Source organism: Aulostomus chinensis, chromosome 6 (genome assembly GCF_037954235.1).
Source record: "Aulostomus chinensis isolate RoL2024-O1b breed Wild chromosome 6, RoL_Achi_v1.0, whole genome shotgun sequence".
Lineage (NCBI taxonomy): Eukaryota > Metazoa > Chordata > Actinopteri > Syngnathiformes > Aulostomidae > Aulostomus > Aulostomus chinensis.
Window position 1 is genome coordinate 15503995 of NC_141325.1, and position 21655 is coordinate 15525649.

The following is a 21655-nucleotide window of genomic DNA, read 5'->3' on the forward strand; positions in this document are numbered from 1 at the left end:
CAAAAGACCTCAAATAAATGAAACTATATTTCAGTTTTTAGTCTTCTACAAAAAGGTAATATTTACCCCCCAGGGACAACAAGAAGTTTAGAAGAAGAAGTTGTGTGTGTGTGTGTGTGTGTGTGTGTGTGTGTGTGTGTGTGTGTGTGTGTGTGTGTGTGTGTGTGTGTGTGTGTGTGTGTGTGTGTGTGTGTGTGTGTGTAAAATTGTTGGGGGTTAAATCTAATCCGGACACTTTTTTTTTAACTCCCCATCGCAGATAACAAAACAAACATAATGTAGCAAACCAAAAAAACAAAACGAGGACAGTAGAAGAGATGTTGCGACAGGAACCACGGTCAACCAAGCAACCGCAAAAAGCACATAGTAGATAATAGTAGATACATGAAAACACTAAAAATGTATTTCTAAGAATTACATCTGAAACTGTGTGTTATCAGGTCAGGTTTGGATCACCGAAACGATGGGGTCGTATCAGAGGGATTCACTGGGAAAAATCAGGAGGAACAGTCAGACCCTCCTGGAAAATCTCATCTATAGAGGAGGGGACAGACACACCCCTGTGAGTCTTTAATGAGTTCCTGTTTCATGCATATCAGGAGTGCAAGTTCTGCATTTAATTGACAGTTGTTTAATTGCCTGGAAAAAAAAAACGAACCATCTGTGGCTCATCATTCACAATGAATATGAAGATGTAATTCTTGATATTTTCATCAGATCCCAGCTCAGTCAGGGAGAGACACTAAAATGATCCACTCCATTGCCAGTCTGATCAGGGCAAAGAGCAAACTGCTGCTCTTGGAGAGTCCTGACACCGTGGAAATCTACAAGGTCAGTTAGCTGCTCTCCAACAGCCATATCATTATACTACCATTACAGTGAGTGGTGGATGTGTAACAAACCGAGAGTTCTAATTCAATATGCTGTATTTAAGAATTCCTCAGGGAGCAGACCCTTCGGCCTCATTCATGCTTTTACACACAATTTTATCCTTAAACATCAAGACTTTTTTTTAGCCCTCAATGTATTCTCGCAGACAGGGACCACAGCCTAATGACTATCTGTAACTCCTCGCTCCCACCTTCTATCCTGAATCTATCATAATAATCACCGAGGCTCGCAAAGACTTTTTAATGTAACACAAGTTACAAAATGTCGGGGGTTAGGAGTTAAAAATAGGAGTGCAGAGGAGAGGAAGTTAGAAGAGTTTCTTTATCAGTTCCCAGGGGTAATTTTGTCATACAGAAAAGAGATCCAGCAGTCCAACTTTGAAAACAGGACATCGCAACAGCACATTAAAAAATGGAAAGAAGCTAAAAACAGAAATATCTTGGCGGTTGCAATGCAACTTTAGCACAACCAAACCAAAACAAAAGGAACTCTCTCGTGCAAATTTCAGTGCAGTATCACAGGGAGTGCCAGAACACAAAGGACAAAACCCACAGGACCCACAGTCCATGAAAGATTGAATTGAGGGCTAAAAACAAAACAAACTTTTTGTAATAAAAAAAAATAGTGTGCGAGGCTTAATGAAAGATGGCACCTCTTGGTTCCACTTTCAAACTCTTTTCTTTGTTTGTTTTTTTTAAATAAATGTTGATTTCCAGGGAGCCTCTACATAGTAAAACATCAAATCAGTATGATGTCAACAAGGGAACAAAGATATTGATGTTAATATGTCTTTTTTGTTATTGTTTTAAAGAAAAACAGGTCAAATCTATTACAAAATTCAAATGATATTTTTTGAAACTAAACTACAACTGACAAGAAAGCACACTCAAACATATCAATAAAAAAGAAAACTAAACATAAAATAGCTTGTTTTTAAAAAAAAGTAATTCAGCACTTAAAATGATGAAATGAAAATGACAGGGACCATACAGAAATGGACCTGAGATACAGTACAGGTTTTGATTAATAATTTTGAACTTTTGAACTTTCAGAATAATCTTTGTGATGTAATATGTGGATTTGATTTCACTGTAGAGTTTCTTACTGTGAGCTAGTGTGGTTTCTATGATAAACCTTCTTGCCCGTTTGTCCAAATGACATGAATAAAAACACAGACTTGTTATTGTCACTGCTTTGTGTATAAACAGCTGGATGAACCAACAGGTCGTTCTAACAGACCCGGCAAAGATGGCATTTATCTACCAGCCATCCCAGCAAGGGCGTCCAGTCTCAGCTCAGTCAGAGGGGGTCTGAGTCAGTCCTGCCCTTATCTCTTTGACAAACGACGAGGGTCTTTCTCTTCAGTTGGCTCACAGAGAATCAGAGGTCATCATAAAAAGCAGGTAATCTGGATATTTATTTGAATTACCAGTGAATATGAAATTAAACCTCTCAAATCTTGTTTCTCTTTTCCACCCCAGAGTCACCTCAATATGCGAAGAGAGGCAAAGAAGTCCAACGTTACCGTGACAATGACTTACCTTGGACAAGGTCATCGGAGGTCACAGCTGGGCTCAACTCAAGATGAACTTAAAGTTCTCCAGCAGGTCAACGGAGGGGAGAATATCTGTGTCTTCAAGGGCTTAGTAACTCCAGGAGGTAGGAAGAGATGTCAAGATTTTTAAATAAAGGAAAAGGCTGTCCCTTATTTTTTAGCATATGTCTCATATGAAATGTAATAAATTGCCTCTTGAAAAATTAAGCTTTGACATTTAGAATTCCCACACTAATGAATCAGGCTAATTAGTGGTGTCACCACTTTGGACCATTTTTCAAATCCTCGAATGCCCCTAACAGCAACGTTGCAATGGGGACGATGAGGAGTTTGGCCCGAGGCAGTACTGGAGGTGAGCTAGCTGATGTGTGACCAAATGGACCAGCACAACAAAAAAAAAAGTTAGATAGAACTCTTTTTGAATGGAAAAGCCAGTCTACTGGGTCAAATGGACATTCATGCCCCCTCCACCCCAAACATTCCATTAGATATCCATGTAATAATTCTGCAGAAATGAAAATGTAGGGAGACAAATCTAGAAAACATGCTTGTTATTTAAAGTAATACATGATCAGACAATAACGAGTTACAATTATTGCTGTGAATTACTTAAAAAAACAATAATGGGCATAACAACCCAATAATGGGTGGTGCAGTGGTTAGCACTGTCGCCTCACAGCAAGAAGGTTCCGGGTTCCAGTCCCGGCTTGTGCACGGAATCTTTCTGTGTGGAGTCTGCATGGCAAATGCACTCAATTTTATATAGCGCTTTTCTACCTTAGGGGCACTCAAAGCGCTTTACAGTGTCATCTCATTTACCCATTCACACACTGATGGTGGAGGCTTCCATGCAAGGTGCCAACCTACTCATACGGAGCAATTATGGGTTCAGTATCTTGCTCAAGGACACTTTGACATGGTCACCAGGGTCGGGGATCGAACCAGCGACCCTTTGGTTGCCAGACGGCCACTGAGCCATGCCGCATGTTCTCCCTGTTCCTGTGTGGGTTCTTTCTGGTACTCCAGCTTCCTCCCACAGTCCAAAGACATCAAGAGGGGACGAGGCTGATTGATACTCTAAATTGACCGTAGGTGTGACTGTGAGTGTGAATGGTTGTCTGTCTCTATGTGTTGGTCCTGTGATGGACTGGTGACCTGTCCAAGGTGAACCCCACCTCTCGCCCAAAGGCTGCTGGGATAGGCTCCAGCCCCCCTGTGACCCCTAACAGGATAAGTGGAAGAAAACGGATGGATGGTTGGATAGATGGATGGATGGATGGATGGTTGGATGGATTGATGGATGGATGGATGGATGGTTGGATGGATTGATGGATGGATGGATGGTTGGTTGGAATAATGACAATAATAACCTTTGATTGAGATAAAAATGCTTATTTACTTTACCAAATACAAGTGTGATACAGAAATTAAGAACAACTTGAAAAGTAGATGAAGGACTCACTTTTTAAACTTTCTCAATAAGATCTCAGTCTGGATGATTTCTAAATTTAAAAAAAAAAAAATCTCTTCAATTTCTTTGCCAGGACTTGCCAGAGTTTGCTGTGATTGATCTGCTTTGCTTTTTACAGAGTTGGATTTCAGCGTGTGATTCATCCTGGACGCCTCTCGCCTCTGAGACATTTACTGTTCCATCAGTCCTGCTGTGTTTGCAGGACTGTGTTATGAATGTCCGAGTATTTTAGGGCACTTAGCTAAAGGGCTGTGTATAAATTGCGATTCATCAACATTTAAATTACAAGAGAAAGTTGGTGAATAGTCACAGGTGTTAAATTGAAATGAATTTTGAAAAGTTTCCTGATCATCACAGGCGTTAGCGTGTTAATATTCACAGCGGTAATAATTCCTTTCTGTGAATGAAGACAAATATGTTGAAGTCTTGGCTAAAAACTATGTGTCAAGAGTGAGAGATGTAATAAAGGCAAGTTAAAACGGCATTTTTGAGAAAACCCCGTCTGTGTGTGATGTCATAAACTCTCGGAGCTCAGAACATCAATTAAATGCCCTGGACCGTAATTTTAATGAGTGAGGAATTAATAACATCTCCATGCATGATTTCTATTAACCTCCAAAACTTAATGGGTTCCTCCTTGGCCTATGCTCCATCCCTTCTCCTATGTTTTGTGATCAGCCTCAAAAACCTGCTTGCGGAAAAACATTCTTCTGCAGCTCAATATTACATTTACACATTTTGCTTTTCTGATGTATTTTCTAGTGAAAATTTGCTCCCTGTCTTTCTGAATGAGAGCAGAACTATAGACTTTCTCCGCTCGCAGCTCATGATGCCAAACTCTCAAGCAGTTAATCGTCAGTGAATCGTGTAGTGAATTAAGCTGACTGAGAGCTGCATTGTCAGCTCAGCTGTAAAATAGCCTGTATCGATGTCGGGCTCCAGGCTTAGTGAATGAATGTGAGACCCAGAGAGAGGAACTTGATGGAATAACTGGGAGAGGTGTTTTCTCAACCATTAACCTTTAAACAGCACAGACATCGGCTTAATTTGGAATAAATGTCACAGTTTAAACTGGAAACAGACTGAGCTTGTCAAGACAGGTGGGCCGTCGGAAGCAGCTAGCGAGGTCATAAAATTTCCACTTTTATCTTGCAAGTAAACCAGTCAGAATTTCTTGGCGACAAAGTTGTAAATTACAGCTTCACCGGTGTTCTGTAGTATCGTGTCGACCCCTGAGGTGGTCTGGCGTATATTAGTGGAAGTTTTCTGGGCATTGAAAGAATTTCTGTGAAATTTTTGGAGTCCATGTTAAATATTTCAGCTTGCAGAAATGACCATGAACGTATACTTGCTCTGTGATACAGATGTTGTATTTCTCAAACGGTGAAATAGCTGAACAGACTTTGATAATTCATTAAGGCTGTACATTTTAATTCTAGAGACCCTCGACCCGGTATGAAACTTTTTGTGGAGGGTTAGCCCTTGGGGAGAATATTTACTGTACAAACAGATTTTGTTCTTATTATGTGCAGGAAAGGAAGTATTTTCTCAGTGGCATTTGTCTGTCTGTCCTCAGCAGATAACGCAACAAGTATGAGACTGATCTTCAGGAGGCTTTGAAGAGTGGTGTGGTGTGGGCCCAGGCAGGACTCCTTTAAATTTGGGGGCAGATTAGTCGTAGCGCCACCTGATGGCAACATGACATGATCTGTTTTTTGGTTTAGTTTTTTTTTTTTGGGGGGGGGGGGGGGTTCTCAGCACACGCACTGTGTATGGACCTGTTCATCATTGCTTTACTTAGGGCCCGAGTACAGGCCATTGCCCTCCCCCCCATCCATCCATCCATCCATCCATCCATCCATCCATCCATCCATCCATCCATTGTCTTCCGCTTATTCCTACATTAAGGGTCGTGGGGGGGCTGGAGCCTATCCCAGCATCAACGGGCGAGAGGCGGGTTCACCCTGGACAGGTCGCCAGTCCATCACAGGGCCAACACATAGAGACAGACAACCATTCACACTCACAGTCACACCTACAGTCAATTTAGAGTATCAATCAGCCTCGTCCCCTCTTGATGTCTTTGGACTGTGGGAGGAAGCTGGAGTACCAGAGAGAACCCACACAGGAACAGGGAGAACATGGAGACTCACACAGGAAGATCCTGTGCCCGAGCCGGGACTGGAACCTGGAACCTTCTTGCTGTGAGGCGACAGTGCTAACCACTGCACCACCGTGCTGCCGTCCCCCCCCCCCCCCCCATACTAGTTAATTTATGTCAACATCTTTTTAAATTATATTTTGCATTTTATTATATTCATTTAATTTCAGTACTGTACAGTGTATTTCTCCAGAGAACTTTGGGTCGCCCTGTGTAGGATGAGATTTCACATAAATACATTTACCACGCTTTGTATTGGATTCTGCAGTTCTCCACAGACGTCAAGAATAATCACCCTGGTTCATATCAATGCAAAACCAGCTGAACAAAATGCTGAGAAGATAATAACCTAAGTGATTCTATTACAAAAACTGAATATAACATAATTTTTCCTTCATGGTAGTTTTCCCAATGTGCTTTTTAGGGCAGTTCCAGTTTGTTTCTCAAAGACACAGAGGCTTCCCCTTCAGTGCCACCCTGTATGTTAATGGCATCATGGTTGCCAGAATCAGTTCCTGCTGTGAGTACCGCTATGCTCCTGGCTTCCAACAGGGCAGGAAGAGTTGCTTCAGACTGACTTGGCTGGCTGGTGGGGTGCCCTGCTACAGGTCTGATTTCAACCTCTACGAGACACTGAACATTGTTGGCAGAAAATTAGAAATTAGTACCAGTCAAAAGAGATCGGTTAAACTCGTTGCTCTGTAGGTATAATGTATTGTGAGGGGGAAAGGATGAATATTGACATGAGGAAATGGTGTTGGTGGTGGTAGCCTGAACAGTGGAGGGAATATGAGTCACAATGAAAGCATATTTTTCATCTTTTTTTCAGATGTACAAGTCTTCGAAACAAATGCAGCTCTTGCCAACAACTGAACAACGGTACCAAAGAGAACTTAATTCTCCCTCTAGAGCGGAGCTCTGGCAATGGTACAAAGCCTGGAAATGAGTGTCTCCATTTTCCATTACTTCCTAAAGCTTATTCATCAACTCTTTTTTGACAGAAGGCCCAATCCTTGATTATAGCCTCTAGTTAAAGACAAAATGCCTTACAAAGCTTTTTTCCCCTTTAGTTTGTCTCTCTTGTCTCCAATACAGGCACCGTTGAGTCACGTCCATCATCCCCTCTGTTTATACCGAGCAAACCAGAAAAAAAAACTGTGAGGAGGATAAAGAGACAAATCAAGGACGGAGGTGTTGGATCCACAGACAGCGAAGGTCCCCCCGTAGCCGGGATTAAAGAGACCTCCAAGAAGATACGGCACAAAGGTCAAACTAATCAGAAAGCAAGTAAATGTGAGACAGTGAGCTGTACCAGAGGGGACGAAGGACAAGACAGCGAGAGCTCAGAGGTGTTGCAGAGGTCAACTATGTCAGAAAAATGTGAGGACCAAGTACTGTCTACCAGACAAGAGGAGAAACACATGAAAACAACCAGCACAACTTTGCAGACGAAGCAGCCACAAGCAAACAAGACAAGCAGAGACCTAGGTGAGCGTTCCTTTTAGTGCCTTTATTCATTCCTGTAAGACAAAAAGGAAAATAGAGAAGAATAGAATATTCCATTCTTTGATGTGAAGCTGTGGATGACCTTCAATCCATCTGCATGTGGTATATTCATTTAATATTCTGTGTGGGAATAAAATGAGAAAGAACAAGTGTGTTTCTTTTTAAAGATTCATTGCAGGATGAAGAAACACTGACTAAGCAGAACACAGAGAAACAGAAGGACCTGGGATCAAATGGGAAAAACAGAGATGGGGGAAGACTGAAGGACTTCTATGAAGAATTTGTGGAAATGAGCGCTGAATTGGAGCGAGGCCCAAACAAGCACAACTGGTTCAAGGCAAACAGTGAGCAAAGAAACCGTAGCACAGTAGAACGAACTGGAATCCCCCTGAGTGTTGTAACTGATTTACATAATGCACTTTGGCAGAAAAGGCTGAATTTACAACAAAGTGGTGCATTCAACAAAGTCTGCTTGACGGGAGATGAGGGAGAGGTTAATCAGACACACATACATGCTCTCATGCATAAATCTTGCGAAAATAGATCTGCTTTCCCTATCAGACCAACTGCAGTTTTATTATATTATTTAGATCAGTTGTGGGTATCAATATCACTATGTGCTCTTGGCTTCAGGAGAGACAGCTTTATAGCGCGAGTAATTTTTTTCCTTCTCTGTATGCCAAGTCCTGGAGAGGTGCCGGCTCCAGAAGAAGCTGTCATCATGCCCCAAAGCTCCCAGCTCAGATGTGGAGCTCAGTGCAGAGAGTGACGCTGCCCTGCAGCCTGACAGAGAGCCAAGCGAAGACAGGGACAAAGGCCGCCAGAGTGTTGGCGAAGAAGAGCCTGTTAAAGGACAGAACCTGCAGGCGCAGGTGTGTATTGTAATCATTACAAGCCTGTGTTTTTGCCACAAAGTCTTTTGCCAAAAAAATTGCTGGCGACAGACCCATGAAATAATCACAGTCCTTGTACTTTGTCTCCTTTCCAACCAAACATCTTCAATAGTCAGGTAATAATCCAAATTTTCCATACTTAAAGTTAAAGCTATAGTGTGTAACTTGTGTCTGTCCTTTCCCTAAATGAGAGTAATCATGGCTGGGCAGATGTCATGCCAGGCACATGTGAATTTTTTTTTCATAGCTGGTTAGTGAGGGTTTTTTTTTTTGTGTGTGTGTGGGGGGGGGAATCTGAAAGGCATATTACATATTTTCTTAAAACAGCTAGCTTGCTAACACACTAGCTAATTAGCTTGCTAAAATTCCAGACTTAAAACCCTGGAAAGTTCCCTGACTTATGTTCCAGTATGAATACATGTTCCTACATTTGCAAGTCACATCTCCACGATATCAATAAATTAACTGTAAGAGCTACATAGGCTACTTCATATACTTAGTTATACACCTTAAATGTGTTAACACATGATGAGCTCAATGAGCGCTGGATGAAAGGGCTCGCATGTAAGGGACATTCATTTACTGTTTTTAACAGCACACATCATTCTAAAATATTAGAAAAGTTATGATTCAAGAAGCAAATACCTTCCTTCCACACATTAGTAATGAAATACACTACACGTGTGAAATGAAGATAAAGTTTCAGCATTTATTTGGCACATTTGATACTGAGTGATTTTGGGTGGTTAACACAAAAAAAAAAAAAGGTTCAAACAAATGGTCACTGGGTGTTATCTGGGACAGGCAGACGTTTGGCTCAGTCGTAGCCATCATGATGAAAAAGCTTCCCGCAGAGCCTGAAAAATTCCTCAAGGTCTAGCAAAATGGCATGGTGGACATGGCTGTCAGCCAGACCATATGTCTCTCTGGACTCTTATCAACGACTTGGTGTTGAGAAAACCTCCAGCACCTGTCCTGCTCACATCTCAATCCCAGCAAACACATTTTGGTGCTTTTCTGCACTCAAACACAAACAGGAACAACTATATATTGGGGATACTCTACTTTCAGGGCCCCGATGCAAAAATGTATCTCTGTATAAAAGAAATTTAATCTGCCTGTGCTATCTGATGGGATTTCTCTCTTTTAACAATGCCAGTGTGATAGAAACTTGCTGTCTCGAGATTGAGGTGAACCACAAGTTAGATGAGATATTTGTATTTCTTCCTCAGAGTCTTGCAGCCTCATGTGGGAGACCATTTTCTACCTGGATTGTAAGGATGAAAAAGCTGTATTTTTTTTAGGGAAAAACTCTCCAAAAACTTTTTTCATAGTTCTACATCCCGATGCCTTATTAAATCTTTGAGAAGCCCAGTGGATAAACTGTAAAATGTACAACCATAATTTCTTTCCATTCAAAAGGAAACCTTTTGGAGAATATGTTTTTAACTTTTGGAATGGAAAGTTCTTTGTAGAGGCTTACACCAAACCACTTCCAACAAGAACTTCTCAGATGTCTTGTGAAATTCTTCTGGTTTGTTACTGTAGCTGGATGCCATGATGACGGTGCTGAATACATCTGATGAGGTGGAGCAGCTGGTTCTAAGGAACACGGACCTGACAGATGACCTTTTGCTGAGCCTGGCGGAAGCCCTGAAGAACAGCTTGTCCGAGGTCACGCTGCTCAACCTCAACCTCAACCTCATTGGCCCGTATGGTGCGCATATTCTGCTGGATGTTCTGAGAGTGAAACCACAGGTCAAAAGTTTACTGTAAGTCCCAGAAATTTTTTACTCCAAAGCGATACAAACATAGTGAATTTCTGAGAAAAGAAAATAATCAAATTGAAGCAGCAGTACATATCATACTGAGTGAAAAGAGACAGAAACAAACAAGGATGATCTTGTAATCGGGATATATAAATCTCAGCCCTCAAACATGTCGATTCGCAGTACAACTCTTTTTCATGAAAATAATTTCTCCAGCGTCCTGTGAGTGTTTTTCCTACTTAACACAGTTAATATCTCTGCAGCACAGCTGGAAATATTGAAGGTTCAGTACAGTGCAAACTCATATCACATTTAAAAGAACAGTATGTTTAAAGTGTTAGTTTGGAAATTTACTTATAATGTCTTTTGGCAGAGAAATACTTTCCACATGTGTCCAATAAATGTACAGTGATTGTGCTGGACTACTTTTTTGGCTCTGAGCACTTGCCAGTTAACTAGGAGATCCAGCAGAAAGCAGCTTCTCCCTGCCAAGAAAATGTGTCCGTTCCTTAGTATTATGCCTCATTTCCACGTATGTATGTCTAATATCTGTAATTTTGTATTACACACTGAGAGTTTAATCATTTGGGAACCTCTGTGATCTCTAATGTGTTCGCCAAACTCTTCCCTGTGTGCATTTTCCAATAAACCATTGACAGCAGGCAAGCAAAAATGAGCTTACAGCCTCCAAAAGGATTATTAGCTATATCTAGCGTGTACAAATCCCATGCAGAGATTTCACATAAGTAGATGTCCAAAAAATGACAAAATTAACATGTAACTGCAGGCTAACCAGGGGGATTTCTCGCTCCCTCTGCGTATATTGTTCCACATGCCTGCACCAGATGTCTTTATGTAGAAACAAGGCATTCTGCAAGGCTACCAAGTTTGTTGTGCAGTTGTGCAACATTTTAGGCATTCATTTTAATAAATGGATCAATCAGACGAAATACCAAGGACAGTCAGTCACGTATTGTGCAGAATCTTTTCCTGAGATGGAATTCTCTTACCACAAAAATATCATGACAAAGCTGCAGGACAACACAAATCATATATGTTACCGTGTCACCATCTCAGTAAATATGTTTCTAAAGGTGCTCCTGACATGAAATGTCACCAGATGTTGGTAACAACCCATGCAACCCACAAATGCAGAGAAATCCAACCTTAGATGTCCATAAGTTAAGTTATGTGTTGAAAAATGGAATGACATAGGAAAATAGTATTGAATAGAATTGAAATAGTCTGAATGTTCCAGTGAGCACATGGGACCATAATCTGGAAGTGGACACAACATCATTTCACCATGAACCGGCCACGACCAGATGCGCCTCATAAAATTTCTGACAGAGGAGTTAAAAGAATTATCTGAAGAGTTGTCCAAGAGCCAAGGACCACTTGTGGAGAGCTTCAGAAAGACCTGGAATCAGCAGGTACAATTGTTTCGAAGGAAACAACAAGTAATGCACAAAACAGCCACGGCCTGGATGCACACTCACCACGCAAGACTGAAGAAACAACATGTTGAAGCTCATTTAAAGTTTGCTGCACAACATTTAGACAAACCTGTGAAATACCAGGAGACTAAAGTCTGGTCAGAAGAGAACGTCATATAATTGAAGGAAGGATGAAAGAAAAATTGTACCGAGACATTCTTGATAAAAATCTGCTGCCATCTACCAGGATGACGAAGATGAAACGAGGGTGGACATTTCAGCAAGACCAGGATCCCAAACACACAGCCAAGGAAACTCTCACTTGGTTTCAGACAAAGAAAGTAAAGCTGCTAGAATGGCCCAGCCAATCACCTGACTTGAATCCAATAGAAAATCCATGAAACTAAGAACTAAAGATCAGAGTTCATCAAAGAGGCCCACGGAACCTTCAAGATTTGAAGACTGTTTGTGTAGAAGAATGGGCTGAAATCAAACCTGAGCGCTGCATGCAACTAGTTTCTCCATGCAGGAGGCGTCTTGAAGCTGTTATCACCAATGAAGGCTTTTGTACAAAGTAGTAAATAAATCTAAGTAAGTGGCTTCAATACTTTTTCCCTGTGTCATTCCATTTTATTACATATAACTTAATTTAGGGACATCTAAGGTTGGATTTCTTTGCATGTGTGGGTGATTGACATCTGGTGAAAAATTTCACGTCAATAGCACCTTTCAAAATATATTCACTGAGAAAAATTGTGATGTGTTTGAAATGATTTATAATAATATAAATAAAGTCTTCCATCCGTTTATGGGGGAATCAAAGCAAATTTTCTTTTCTTCTGTCTCCAGCTTGTTTGGAAACAAACTGCGTGACCACGGAGTGCTGACCCTGTTGACTGGAATAGCTGAGCTGCAGGAACAAACAGCAAAAACTGCTGCTGCCATCCAACAAGCAATTTTATTCCCAACAGAGCAAAACGTTCTCCTTCAACGACTACTAAACACTAGGTGGAGCTCTGTTAAGATTTTTGCACTTGTGGAACTGGATATTGGGGGTAATAACCTGAGCAGCAATGGGATCAGAGTGTTGTCGTCATATATGAGGCATCACTCATATCTGCAGTATTTGGGGCTGGCTCAGACTAGTGGCGCTGACTTGGCAGCTTGGAAAGAACTTTTTGACAGCCTGAAAGGGAACAACTCACTGACTCAGATCATTTTAGATGAGAACAATTTAGGAGACCCCGGGGTCAGACTCCTGGCTGATATTCTGAAAGAGAACATCAGTTTACAGAAGGTGGATCTGGACAAGAACAGCATCAGCGACGTGGGAGGAAACGACATCATGGGGGCTTTGCTTTGCAGGACACAGTTTCCACTCAGACATCTGAGCCTTCAGGAGAACAGCATCAGCTCAGGACTCATGAGTAGGATACAGGAAGAGGTGAAATACTGATGAAATGATGCAGTGGGAGAAAAATGTAATCAAAATCATGACACCTCACAATGTGTAACGTACTAAACAAAGCGCTCACTTGAGAAAAACGGGCATTTTTCTGTTTACATTTTGAGGTCAGAGAGGAATAATGACTCATTTGACTTGTTTGAAACATGCACACAAGATTTCTTGCATCTTATAACTGGGTAGACCTGTAAGCAAATGTTGCATCTTAACCCAAAGAGGAAGTGTAGGAGTCTGCTTTCAGGCTGTCCTGTGGTCTGGATACATCTTCAGAGAGATCTTGATGAACTGAACCTTTCTTCTCCGTGGTGAGGTTACATCCTCACCTCAGTTTTTTTTTTTTTTTTATCTCTCCCTCCCACTAACGTTACCACTCATGACTTCACACCTCCTTCTCTGCTAAAACCGACTCCAACTCAAGCCTCACTGATCCTTCTGTCGTATTATTGAATAATTTGCTACCCCCTGACAAAAAGAAAACCACAGTGATTCATTCCACCCACCAACAGTATTTACAGGTCACAGATGGCTAACAACTTTTTTTCTCTCTCTCTCTCTCTCTCTCTCTCTCTCTCTCTCTCTCTCTCTCTCTCTCTCTCTCTCTGTCGGTACTTCTGATTGGCAATCATCAGACTTCCTTCTTTGCTACCACAAATCAAAAGAGTTACGGACAGCTAAGCTTCGACATGTCAACTACCCCTCATTTTGCCTTTTTGCGTCACAGACAGTACTTCTTGTCACAAACTTAGTAAAAAGACAGAAAAAGTAGGACAAATTCATATGAAGTTTGGGTCTGTCATCTCACTGTTCTATCAACACTGACATTCTGAGAATAACTGTACCTGTGATCAAAGCTTGTCAAAGTGGTAATTATCTCTTCCTCTCAATGCTGCCAGTACTGATTCCGCTGGAACCAATCCATCCATATTTCATCTGAAGTCTTTGCAAATTCCTGTCTGTAGAACCCTGATAAAGACACTCACCCAAAGTCCCAAGAGGATGACAGATAAATGAGACTGGAGCACCTGAAGATTGCATCTTAAGATGTTATCCTGCACTCTGGTATCAGGGTGTTGTATGTAGGATGTTGTGGTATATTTAAAACTCCCTGTAACGACAGCAAAGAGGTTATTTTGTAAGGTCAGTGCTGCTTAGTCTTGTAGATGGTGGCAGAATTTTGTTATAGCCACTAAAAAGGAATGCATAATGTTGTTTGGCTTCTTTTTGGCTGATCTGAATACAGAACTAAGTGTTCCACCGTCATCCCTGGCTGAGCATTGATCCGAAGACAAAAGCTGTACTGTATTTCTTTGTCTCCTTCAATAAGGTTTCATGCTTCTCTGTTACAAATAAAACTGTGATCAGTGACCCCCATTGTCCGCCTGCTACTGTTATCAGCATGAAACAAATCCCCAAGTCTCTTTCAACTGCCTTCCCGAACACAAGACCTCCAGTCAGTGAGGCTCAGCCTGTGTGTAATTTACAAGTTTGTTCCTGCTTCAGGCCTGGAACTTTTAGGATCAGTCACATGATGCCTTAGTGTTTGTAAAGTCTGAAAATAATCACGTTAAATATGTCTTTCATTCATCTTTATAGGTGAACTGGAACCTTAAAAAATTAAAAAGTGATGTTCTTCTGAACAGAGAAGTACTACAGTACATCCAGTACACTGGTGTACTGAGGGAGGTTGAGTGATTCTCTGCCGTAGGGAAGTTACAAGAATTGAGTTACTTAAGTCTAACAAAAGAGAAAAACAGCAACAACAAAAATGAAAATAGAGAACAATGGTAACCAGCCCTGTTAGGGAGTTCAAGGATTCAGGCTTCCTTTGAGTTTCCTGTACAAGGTGATGCAATTTATTTGGGTACTGTGTTTGTCTGAAGGTCCATTATTACGTAAGTTTTTTTTGTTTTTTTTTAACAACTGGATGCTCAATTGTTGGTAGCTGGAAAGCTTTTGCAACTTGTCAACTGTTCTTTTAGCAAGTGTCTCTAGGTTTGCAACTTAGCTAACAGCAATATTTTGACAATGAGAGAATAATGTGAAAGATATAATATAGACTGAATCTATATCACCATTCCCTCCTAACACATACAAGTTTTAACTAGCAGTTTAACGTTGTAGTTCGTCTAGACTAGGTGAATTTAAATGCTTTAACCCATAAGAAATTGTTGAGAAACTAAGTCTTTGTTGTAAATCATAGGTTGAAAGTCAGATCTACAATGTGATGAGTAACAAAAACTGTCAAACAAAAGTTGACATTTGCCTCCAAAATGTAGCAGAATTTTCAAGTGATATTTCATCAATTTGCAGATAAGAACCACTCAATTCAAATTCGAACATAAAATGACTGACGGAATTAAATCAAGCAGCCGAAATGAATTTGCCTCACTGTGATGAGTTCTGGAGAGATCAGTCTTTGTTCCTAGAGTGACTCCCTGTTGCCTCTTGAGGAACAAAATGAGATTAGGAGACAAGAAAGACTGTGGGCAGCTTGTTCATGCAGAAATTGTAGAAATCTTCAAAATTGTAGTTGAATAGCTTTTTTTTTTTTTTTTTTGCCAATAGAAAGCAAACCTGTTCGTGAATAGTACACATCAAGCTGTTACAAAGCAAAGCGCGACATGTTCCACGTGTTCTACCTGCTGAATTAACCTGAAGTTTTGGGGTTTTTTTTGTGTTTTTTTTCGTCATTTCTCTTTGCAAATGTATGGCTTTTCCACTGCCAACTGTTCCACTCTAAACAGAACTAGCTCACGAAACATTCATCGCTTCCACCACAACCACTTAAATTCAAACCAAAGCATGCAGGGACAGATTGTTTTCCCTTGGAGGATGTGTGCCAGAAACAGTCTGCGTCAGTCTATGACATGGAGGAATAGATGGGTTTGGCCGTATATTTGTGTACAGTGGCTCTATTTTCCGCCTACATTTAGAACCCAAGGTGGTGTGTTTGTGTTTGTGGAAGGAGGTGGACCCCTGTCAGAACAGGAAGACCACTGTTGAGTCCATCTAGGTCTGCTCTGTACTGACCGCAGGCAAACGCTAATTTATTTTGTCTAGTCCATCCAAATCAGATATTACTCATGCGGCGTGACCAATGGAAGCTGTTTGTTATTAAGTTTGAAATGTCTTTTCATGTGTACAGATGCTTAAAGCCCTGAAACGCTGCCTAGCTTTATGACTGGATAATTAGAATCTCTCTGCTTGCCAAATGCAGCAGTGGAGGATTAATTTACGACAACAGAAAGCTTATCAGGTAAGCTACAGCACTAACAGGAAGATTGCGATTAATGGTAGAATTAAGATCTTTGTCTTCATCTCTTTACTGCAACAATAAATAGTGAAAAGAGAGCAGGAAGTTGATATTGGCTCGTATTTTCTGCACAAGAGGACGGACATAGAAAGGCTGGCTGAGGATGAGAGCGAGGGTTTCTAAATCTGTGAGATGTAGTGCTGCAGTGAGATCTCTTCACATAACAGGTCCTTTTTATAATTCAGAGGAAGAGAGCAATTTATAGACTGGATTTGGCTGTGATGATGAAGCATGAAACGCTGACGTTACAGGAAAGCCAAATATTCTCATTTCTCAAGCGATAGAGAACTTATAAACCGATTTGAAAGCCAATCTAAGAGTGGTTAGAAACTTTTTTTCAAGAAAGCAGTGTAACAATCGCAGACCTCCGCAGACAGAAGACTGTTGAACTCAGTGATATGTAATATAGCTCGTTCGTTTGTGGTGTAATAAATGAGGGAAATATAACCAGTCCCCCTCTTTTTTTCCCCTCATGGTCTCAATATTGGAGTCTGTGGGAGGGGTTGGAGGGTTAGGGAGCAAACTGTGCAAGCCTTGTTGCTAAGACATTTTCATTGTGTTACAGAGGACAAAGTGGCCTGTAAAGAAACGTGTGAAAAGTGAAATTTCGCTACGAGAATGAGTTCAGCGGACATTTTTCAGATTTTGCTCCACCGATGCCTGCCGGTGCAAATTAGCCTTAGTTTTCTGGCCAACTGGGCAGGTTGAGTTGTTAGAGGAAGTTGTTGTGAGGGACATCACTCTGATTGGCTGGTCAGCTTTAGCAAATCAGAGTTTCTTCAACGAGGCACGCAAAGGTTCTACACATCTGTCAACAGCTGCCACTGTTTATCTGCCATACTGTCAATCCATTATATACAGTATATACAACAAACAAGCAAGATTGTGTGTGTGTGTGTGTGTGTGTCTCTCTCTGCATATATATATATACACACACACACACACACATACATAATACATATTGATGGGCTACAGGTCACTGCCAACCTAACCAAAACTTATGTATTGTCTCTATGGATATTACATATATATGTATATTTCAGTTTCAAAATATATGTTTTCCATATAAAAAGTGTTTTTAATCTTTCCACCAGAAATGAGTGAAGTAGGAACTACAGTCACCACCAGCCCTTGTGTTCCCATCATCCTTTGCGCTGCGAGTGTTAAGGCAGACTAGAACAACAAAGTTTTGGACTTGAGTGACACATGAATAATGAGAAGACCCACTTTGCAAATCATCATGAGATTGTGATATAATTGCATCTGCAAATCAGGTAATATTTTGAACGAGAATTTCAGTGCAGAAGCAGTGTGAAATATATCACTTCCTTTAAATTAATGGTCAAAATCATCAGTAATCGTTGAAATACATCTATCACAAGATTATATGAATAGCAGTCTGAAATATTTCCCATTAAAGGACCCGCTCAGCTCGAGCTGTTTAATCAGTCAAACTCTTCAGTATTTAAACTGCTGGAATTATGAACAACTTCATGTTCAGTGCACCCGTCATTGCCACATTCACTACGTGGCTCGGCATTGTCATGACGGTGAATGAAACGTTTTAGAGTTTGCTCATTGAACAATGGCCCCTGCTGCTGTTTGACATTTGGAAGAAAGACAGCTTTTCAATATGGATTATTCATCAGCAGTTTGATCCTCCACTCAAATGTCACCACAACAATGCTTCTGACTTGGCAGCTGCGTCTGTCTTTCTGCAGCTCCGCGGGTAAGGAATTGGCAATAATTAACACATCTAATGTGGCCTTCAGAAGGATCCAGACTTTGTGTTCAAGAGATTTTGCTTTATTTTCAATTCAGTCTTAGTTTACATCATGACTGCAGTGTTTTATCTTCTAAATATGTTTTAGTGCTGAGTGCTAACCCAGGAAATGTGTGTACTGCAGCTCTGGCATGGAGACTCAGATGATACACTAACAGACTGAAAGCCATAAATCAAGTCAAATATATTTACTTAACATGCAGCCCTCATAGCAAATCCTGGCAATATACAGACCAGGTATTAGCATGAGACATATTGTTTCACCATTCTTGTTATTTTGAGAATGGAGGGATCCTTTGTGCATCTCATGGGCTGGAGCCTATCCCAGCGGCCTTCGGGCGAGAGGCGGGGTTCACCCTGGACAGGTCACCAGTCCATCTCAGGGCCAACACACAGAGACAGACAACCATTCACACTCACAGTCACACCTACAGTCAATTTAGAGTATCAATCAGCCTCGTCCCCTCTTGATGTCTTTGGACTGTGGGAGGAAGCTGGAGTACCAGAGAGAACCCACACAGGAACAGGTAGAACATGCAGACTCCACACAGAAAGATCCCAAGCTCAAGCCGGGGCTCGAACCCGGAACCTTCTTGCTGTGAGGTGACAGTGCTAACCACTGCAATTTGTGTATATTAATCCAATTCACACATATTTATTATTCCAACTGATCTCAGGGAAAATCAACTGAAATTAGCTGAAGTTAATCTTTAATAACATTTTTTTTTTCAAAAGAGCAAAACAAAAACAAAACCAGCTACTTGAGCACACAGGTCTGGCCTAACACTGGGCTTTGTTCCAAGTTCCTCTTATTGCCTGATGAACAGAACATGTATTTATCTTTGTTCATGAATAATGCATGTTTGTTGATGCTGTCTTATATAGCTTATGGAACAAATCTTAAAATGGAGAGCCAAATGATTGAGGATGATATGTGACCCTCGCTGACGATCGTGTGGATTGATTGTTTTGGCGATCGATCGATCAAGTGGTGTGCCACTTTCAAAGTTGCTGCAGCAAGGAATTTTACTGGATGAACCAGCTCCTTATACACACATAAAGAAGAATCTTCTTTTACAGATTTTCTGAAAATCATTTTTGCAATTAAATTGGAGAGAAAGCCAACAGACTGCTGAAGGAATGACGTATTTTTGATAACCAAACCAGAAGTTAGCATCTCCGTGGATTCCCTCCACCAATAGGTAGTAGAGTGATTACGGTCAGTGCAACGTTTGTAGTCTTGCTTTGCTGCTTGATAGCAACTGCCATTTTTAAGAGACAGAAACGTTCATACATGTATGAGTGCTGCTGGTATTGTGGTGTAGCATTAGCTCCTCTGATGTGCTAAAGGAGCTAAGACAGGAAGCTCTGGACTCCTTTCGATTATTTTGAAGAATTCAAGCAGCTTTTAATATGGTGGCCAATGAAATATTTGGGTTGCCCACTCATAAGATGCTCACTCAGCAAAATGCACCCACAGACTGACTAGCATTTCATTTCAACTTCTTGAATTCCTTTTTTTTTTTTTTTTAAATTTGAAAATTCTGATTGAAGGTCGGGCTGCACGGTGGTGCAGTGGTTAGCACTGTGGCCTCACAGCAAGAAGGTTCCGGGTTCGAGTCCCGGCTCAGGCACGGGATCTTTCTGTCTTTCTGGAGTCTCCATGTTCTCCCCGTGTCTGCGTGGGTTCTCTCCGGGTACTCCGGCTTCCTCCCACAGTCCAAAAACATGCAATTGGGGACTAGGCTGATTGATACTCTAAATTGACCGTAGGTGTGACTGTGAGTGTGAATGGTTGTTCGTCTCTCTATGTTGGCCCTGCGATGGACTGGTGACCTGTCCAGGGTGTACCCCGCCTCTCGCCCGTTGACGCTGGGATAGGCTCCAGCCCCCCTGCGACCCTTAATGTGTAGGATGGATGGATTGAAGGTCACAGATCACCTTTGAGATAGCGCCTATCAAAAGTGCAAGCAGCCCACGTTTCAACTCCATAATGGCAGCGTGAGAGTTTAAATAACCTCTCATGGTCGAGAGCCCGTCTATGATAGGCTGGTACTTAAGAGGAGGGGATGTCAACATTGACCTATAGCCTCATTAACTTTCATCCAGCAACATGTTAATTATTACTCTTAAAAGAGACACTCTACTATATCCCTCTAAATTTGGCCTCAGCTAACATCAATGAGAGGAACATTCTTGTAAATTTCCTGATATAACGTATGGAATGGGTAAACAGAGCACCAGGGCATGCTTTATTGGATCCAGCTGTGTCTGGACAGAGGTTGCAGCGCTCAGCTGGCCCCAATTCCCCACAACATGGGAGTAAAACAAAAGACTCTGTGTTTATCAGAAAGAGTTTCCATCATATGAAAGAATACTTGTTCTTGTCTCTAAATTCGTATTATGAGGCCTCATATAAAAATGTATGAAACTAAATTGATCATAACATCTTTTGGTTAATGTAATTGTTTCAACAAACTTAAAAGGAACTAAATCACCGCAGCATTTACGCTCCGTTAAAAAAAAAGAAGAAGAAGCGAAGGTTGCTCATAAATAATGGGACTTCTAACATGATTCATATAGATGCGTCGTAGCGATGGTAGTTACGTTGACACTGCTTGTCTACAGGGAAATCCTCTAATTTCCTCCAGACACTAAAATTCTAATATCCATTGTAATGTCTGGGATATGGCCAGCTGACTTCAATTACCCACCAATGGTCTGGAGTATAAACAGTCACAGGACCTATCCACACCTGTCAGTGGTTACGGCCGGGGGGAACATGATGGCAGTCACATGTGATGGGAGAATGAAAATCAACTCATAAAACACTAATAGAAAAACTTGCCTCTGGTTCTTTTTAAGATAAGCTACCCTACTTAATTTCTTCTTCCTCCAGTGCTCAATCATGGTTTTATGAAATACATTTTTGGCCTTTGCTCCGTTTAGAAGGCGACTCTTGATGAACTGCTGTCAGGTAGGAAATCGAATATTAAATTGACCCATAGGGCATGAAAGGTGTTTTCAAACATTTTCATGTCAAGGACCACCATGGCGATGTATCAGAACACAAATCCCCATTTATCCTCCGGAGAAAAATCTGGAAAGACTTAACAGAACAATTACATTTTCATGGCCTTCATCTTAAATCTGAAGGGATAGACTTTCCTGCATTTGTTGATAAAATTTCTTATGGTTATTATATTGAATTAATAGAAAAAATGTGTCCATAAACATTGGCAGGGTAACCCAACATGGAGGGTGATAATGCGGGTGCAACCATTTTGATGTCAACCACTGATGTCATGTTTTACTTTTTGGTCGTGGTCATCCTGACTGTTTGCAAATGTCAATGGGCCTGTTGCATGCTTTCGAATTTATTTTTTCTGACACAAAGCAGGAGCAAAAACTA

The 21655-nt window shown here is 41.1% G+C and overlaps 1 protein-coding gene across 1 annotated transcript; it reads left to right on the forward strand.

The window, feature by feature from the left end:
- The first annotated feature begins 6583 nt into the window (after positions 1 to 6583).
- LOC147260275 (uncharacterized) lies at positions 6584 to 14723 on the forward strand. The gene is made up of 7 exons (XM_086205400.1): positions 6584 to 6686; positions 6908 to 7005; positions 7174 to 7566; positions 7752 to 7928; positions 8269 to 8456; positions 10026 to 10249; positions 12532 to 14723. The coding sequence occupies exons 3-7, from the start codon at positions 7446 to 7448 to the stop codon at positions 13136 to 13138; spliced, it is 1317 nt and encodes a 438-aa protein (XP_086061526.1). The 5' UTR covers positions 6584 to 6686; positions 6908 to 7005; positions 7174 to 7445; the 3' UTR covers positions 13139 to 14723.
- The last annotated feature ends 6932 nt before the right edge of the window (positions 14724 to 21655 follow it).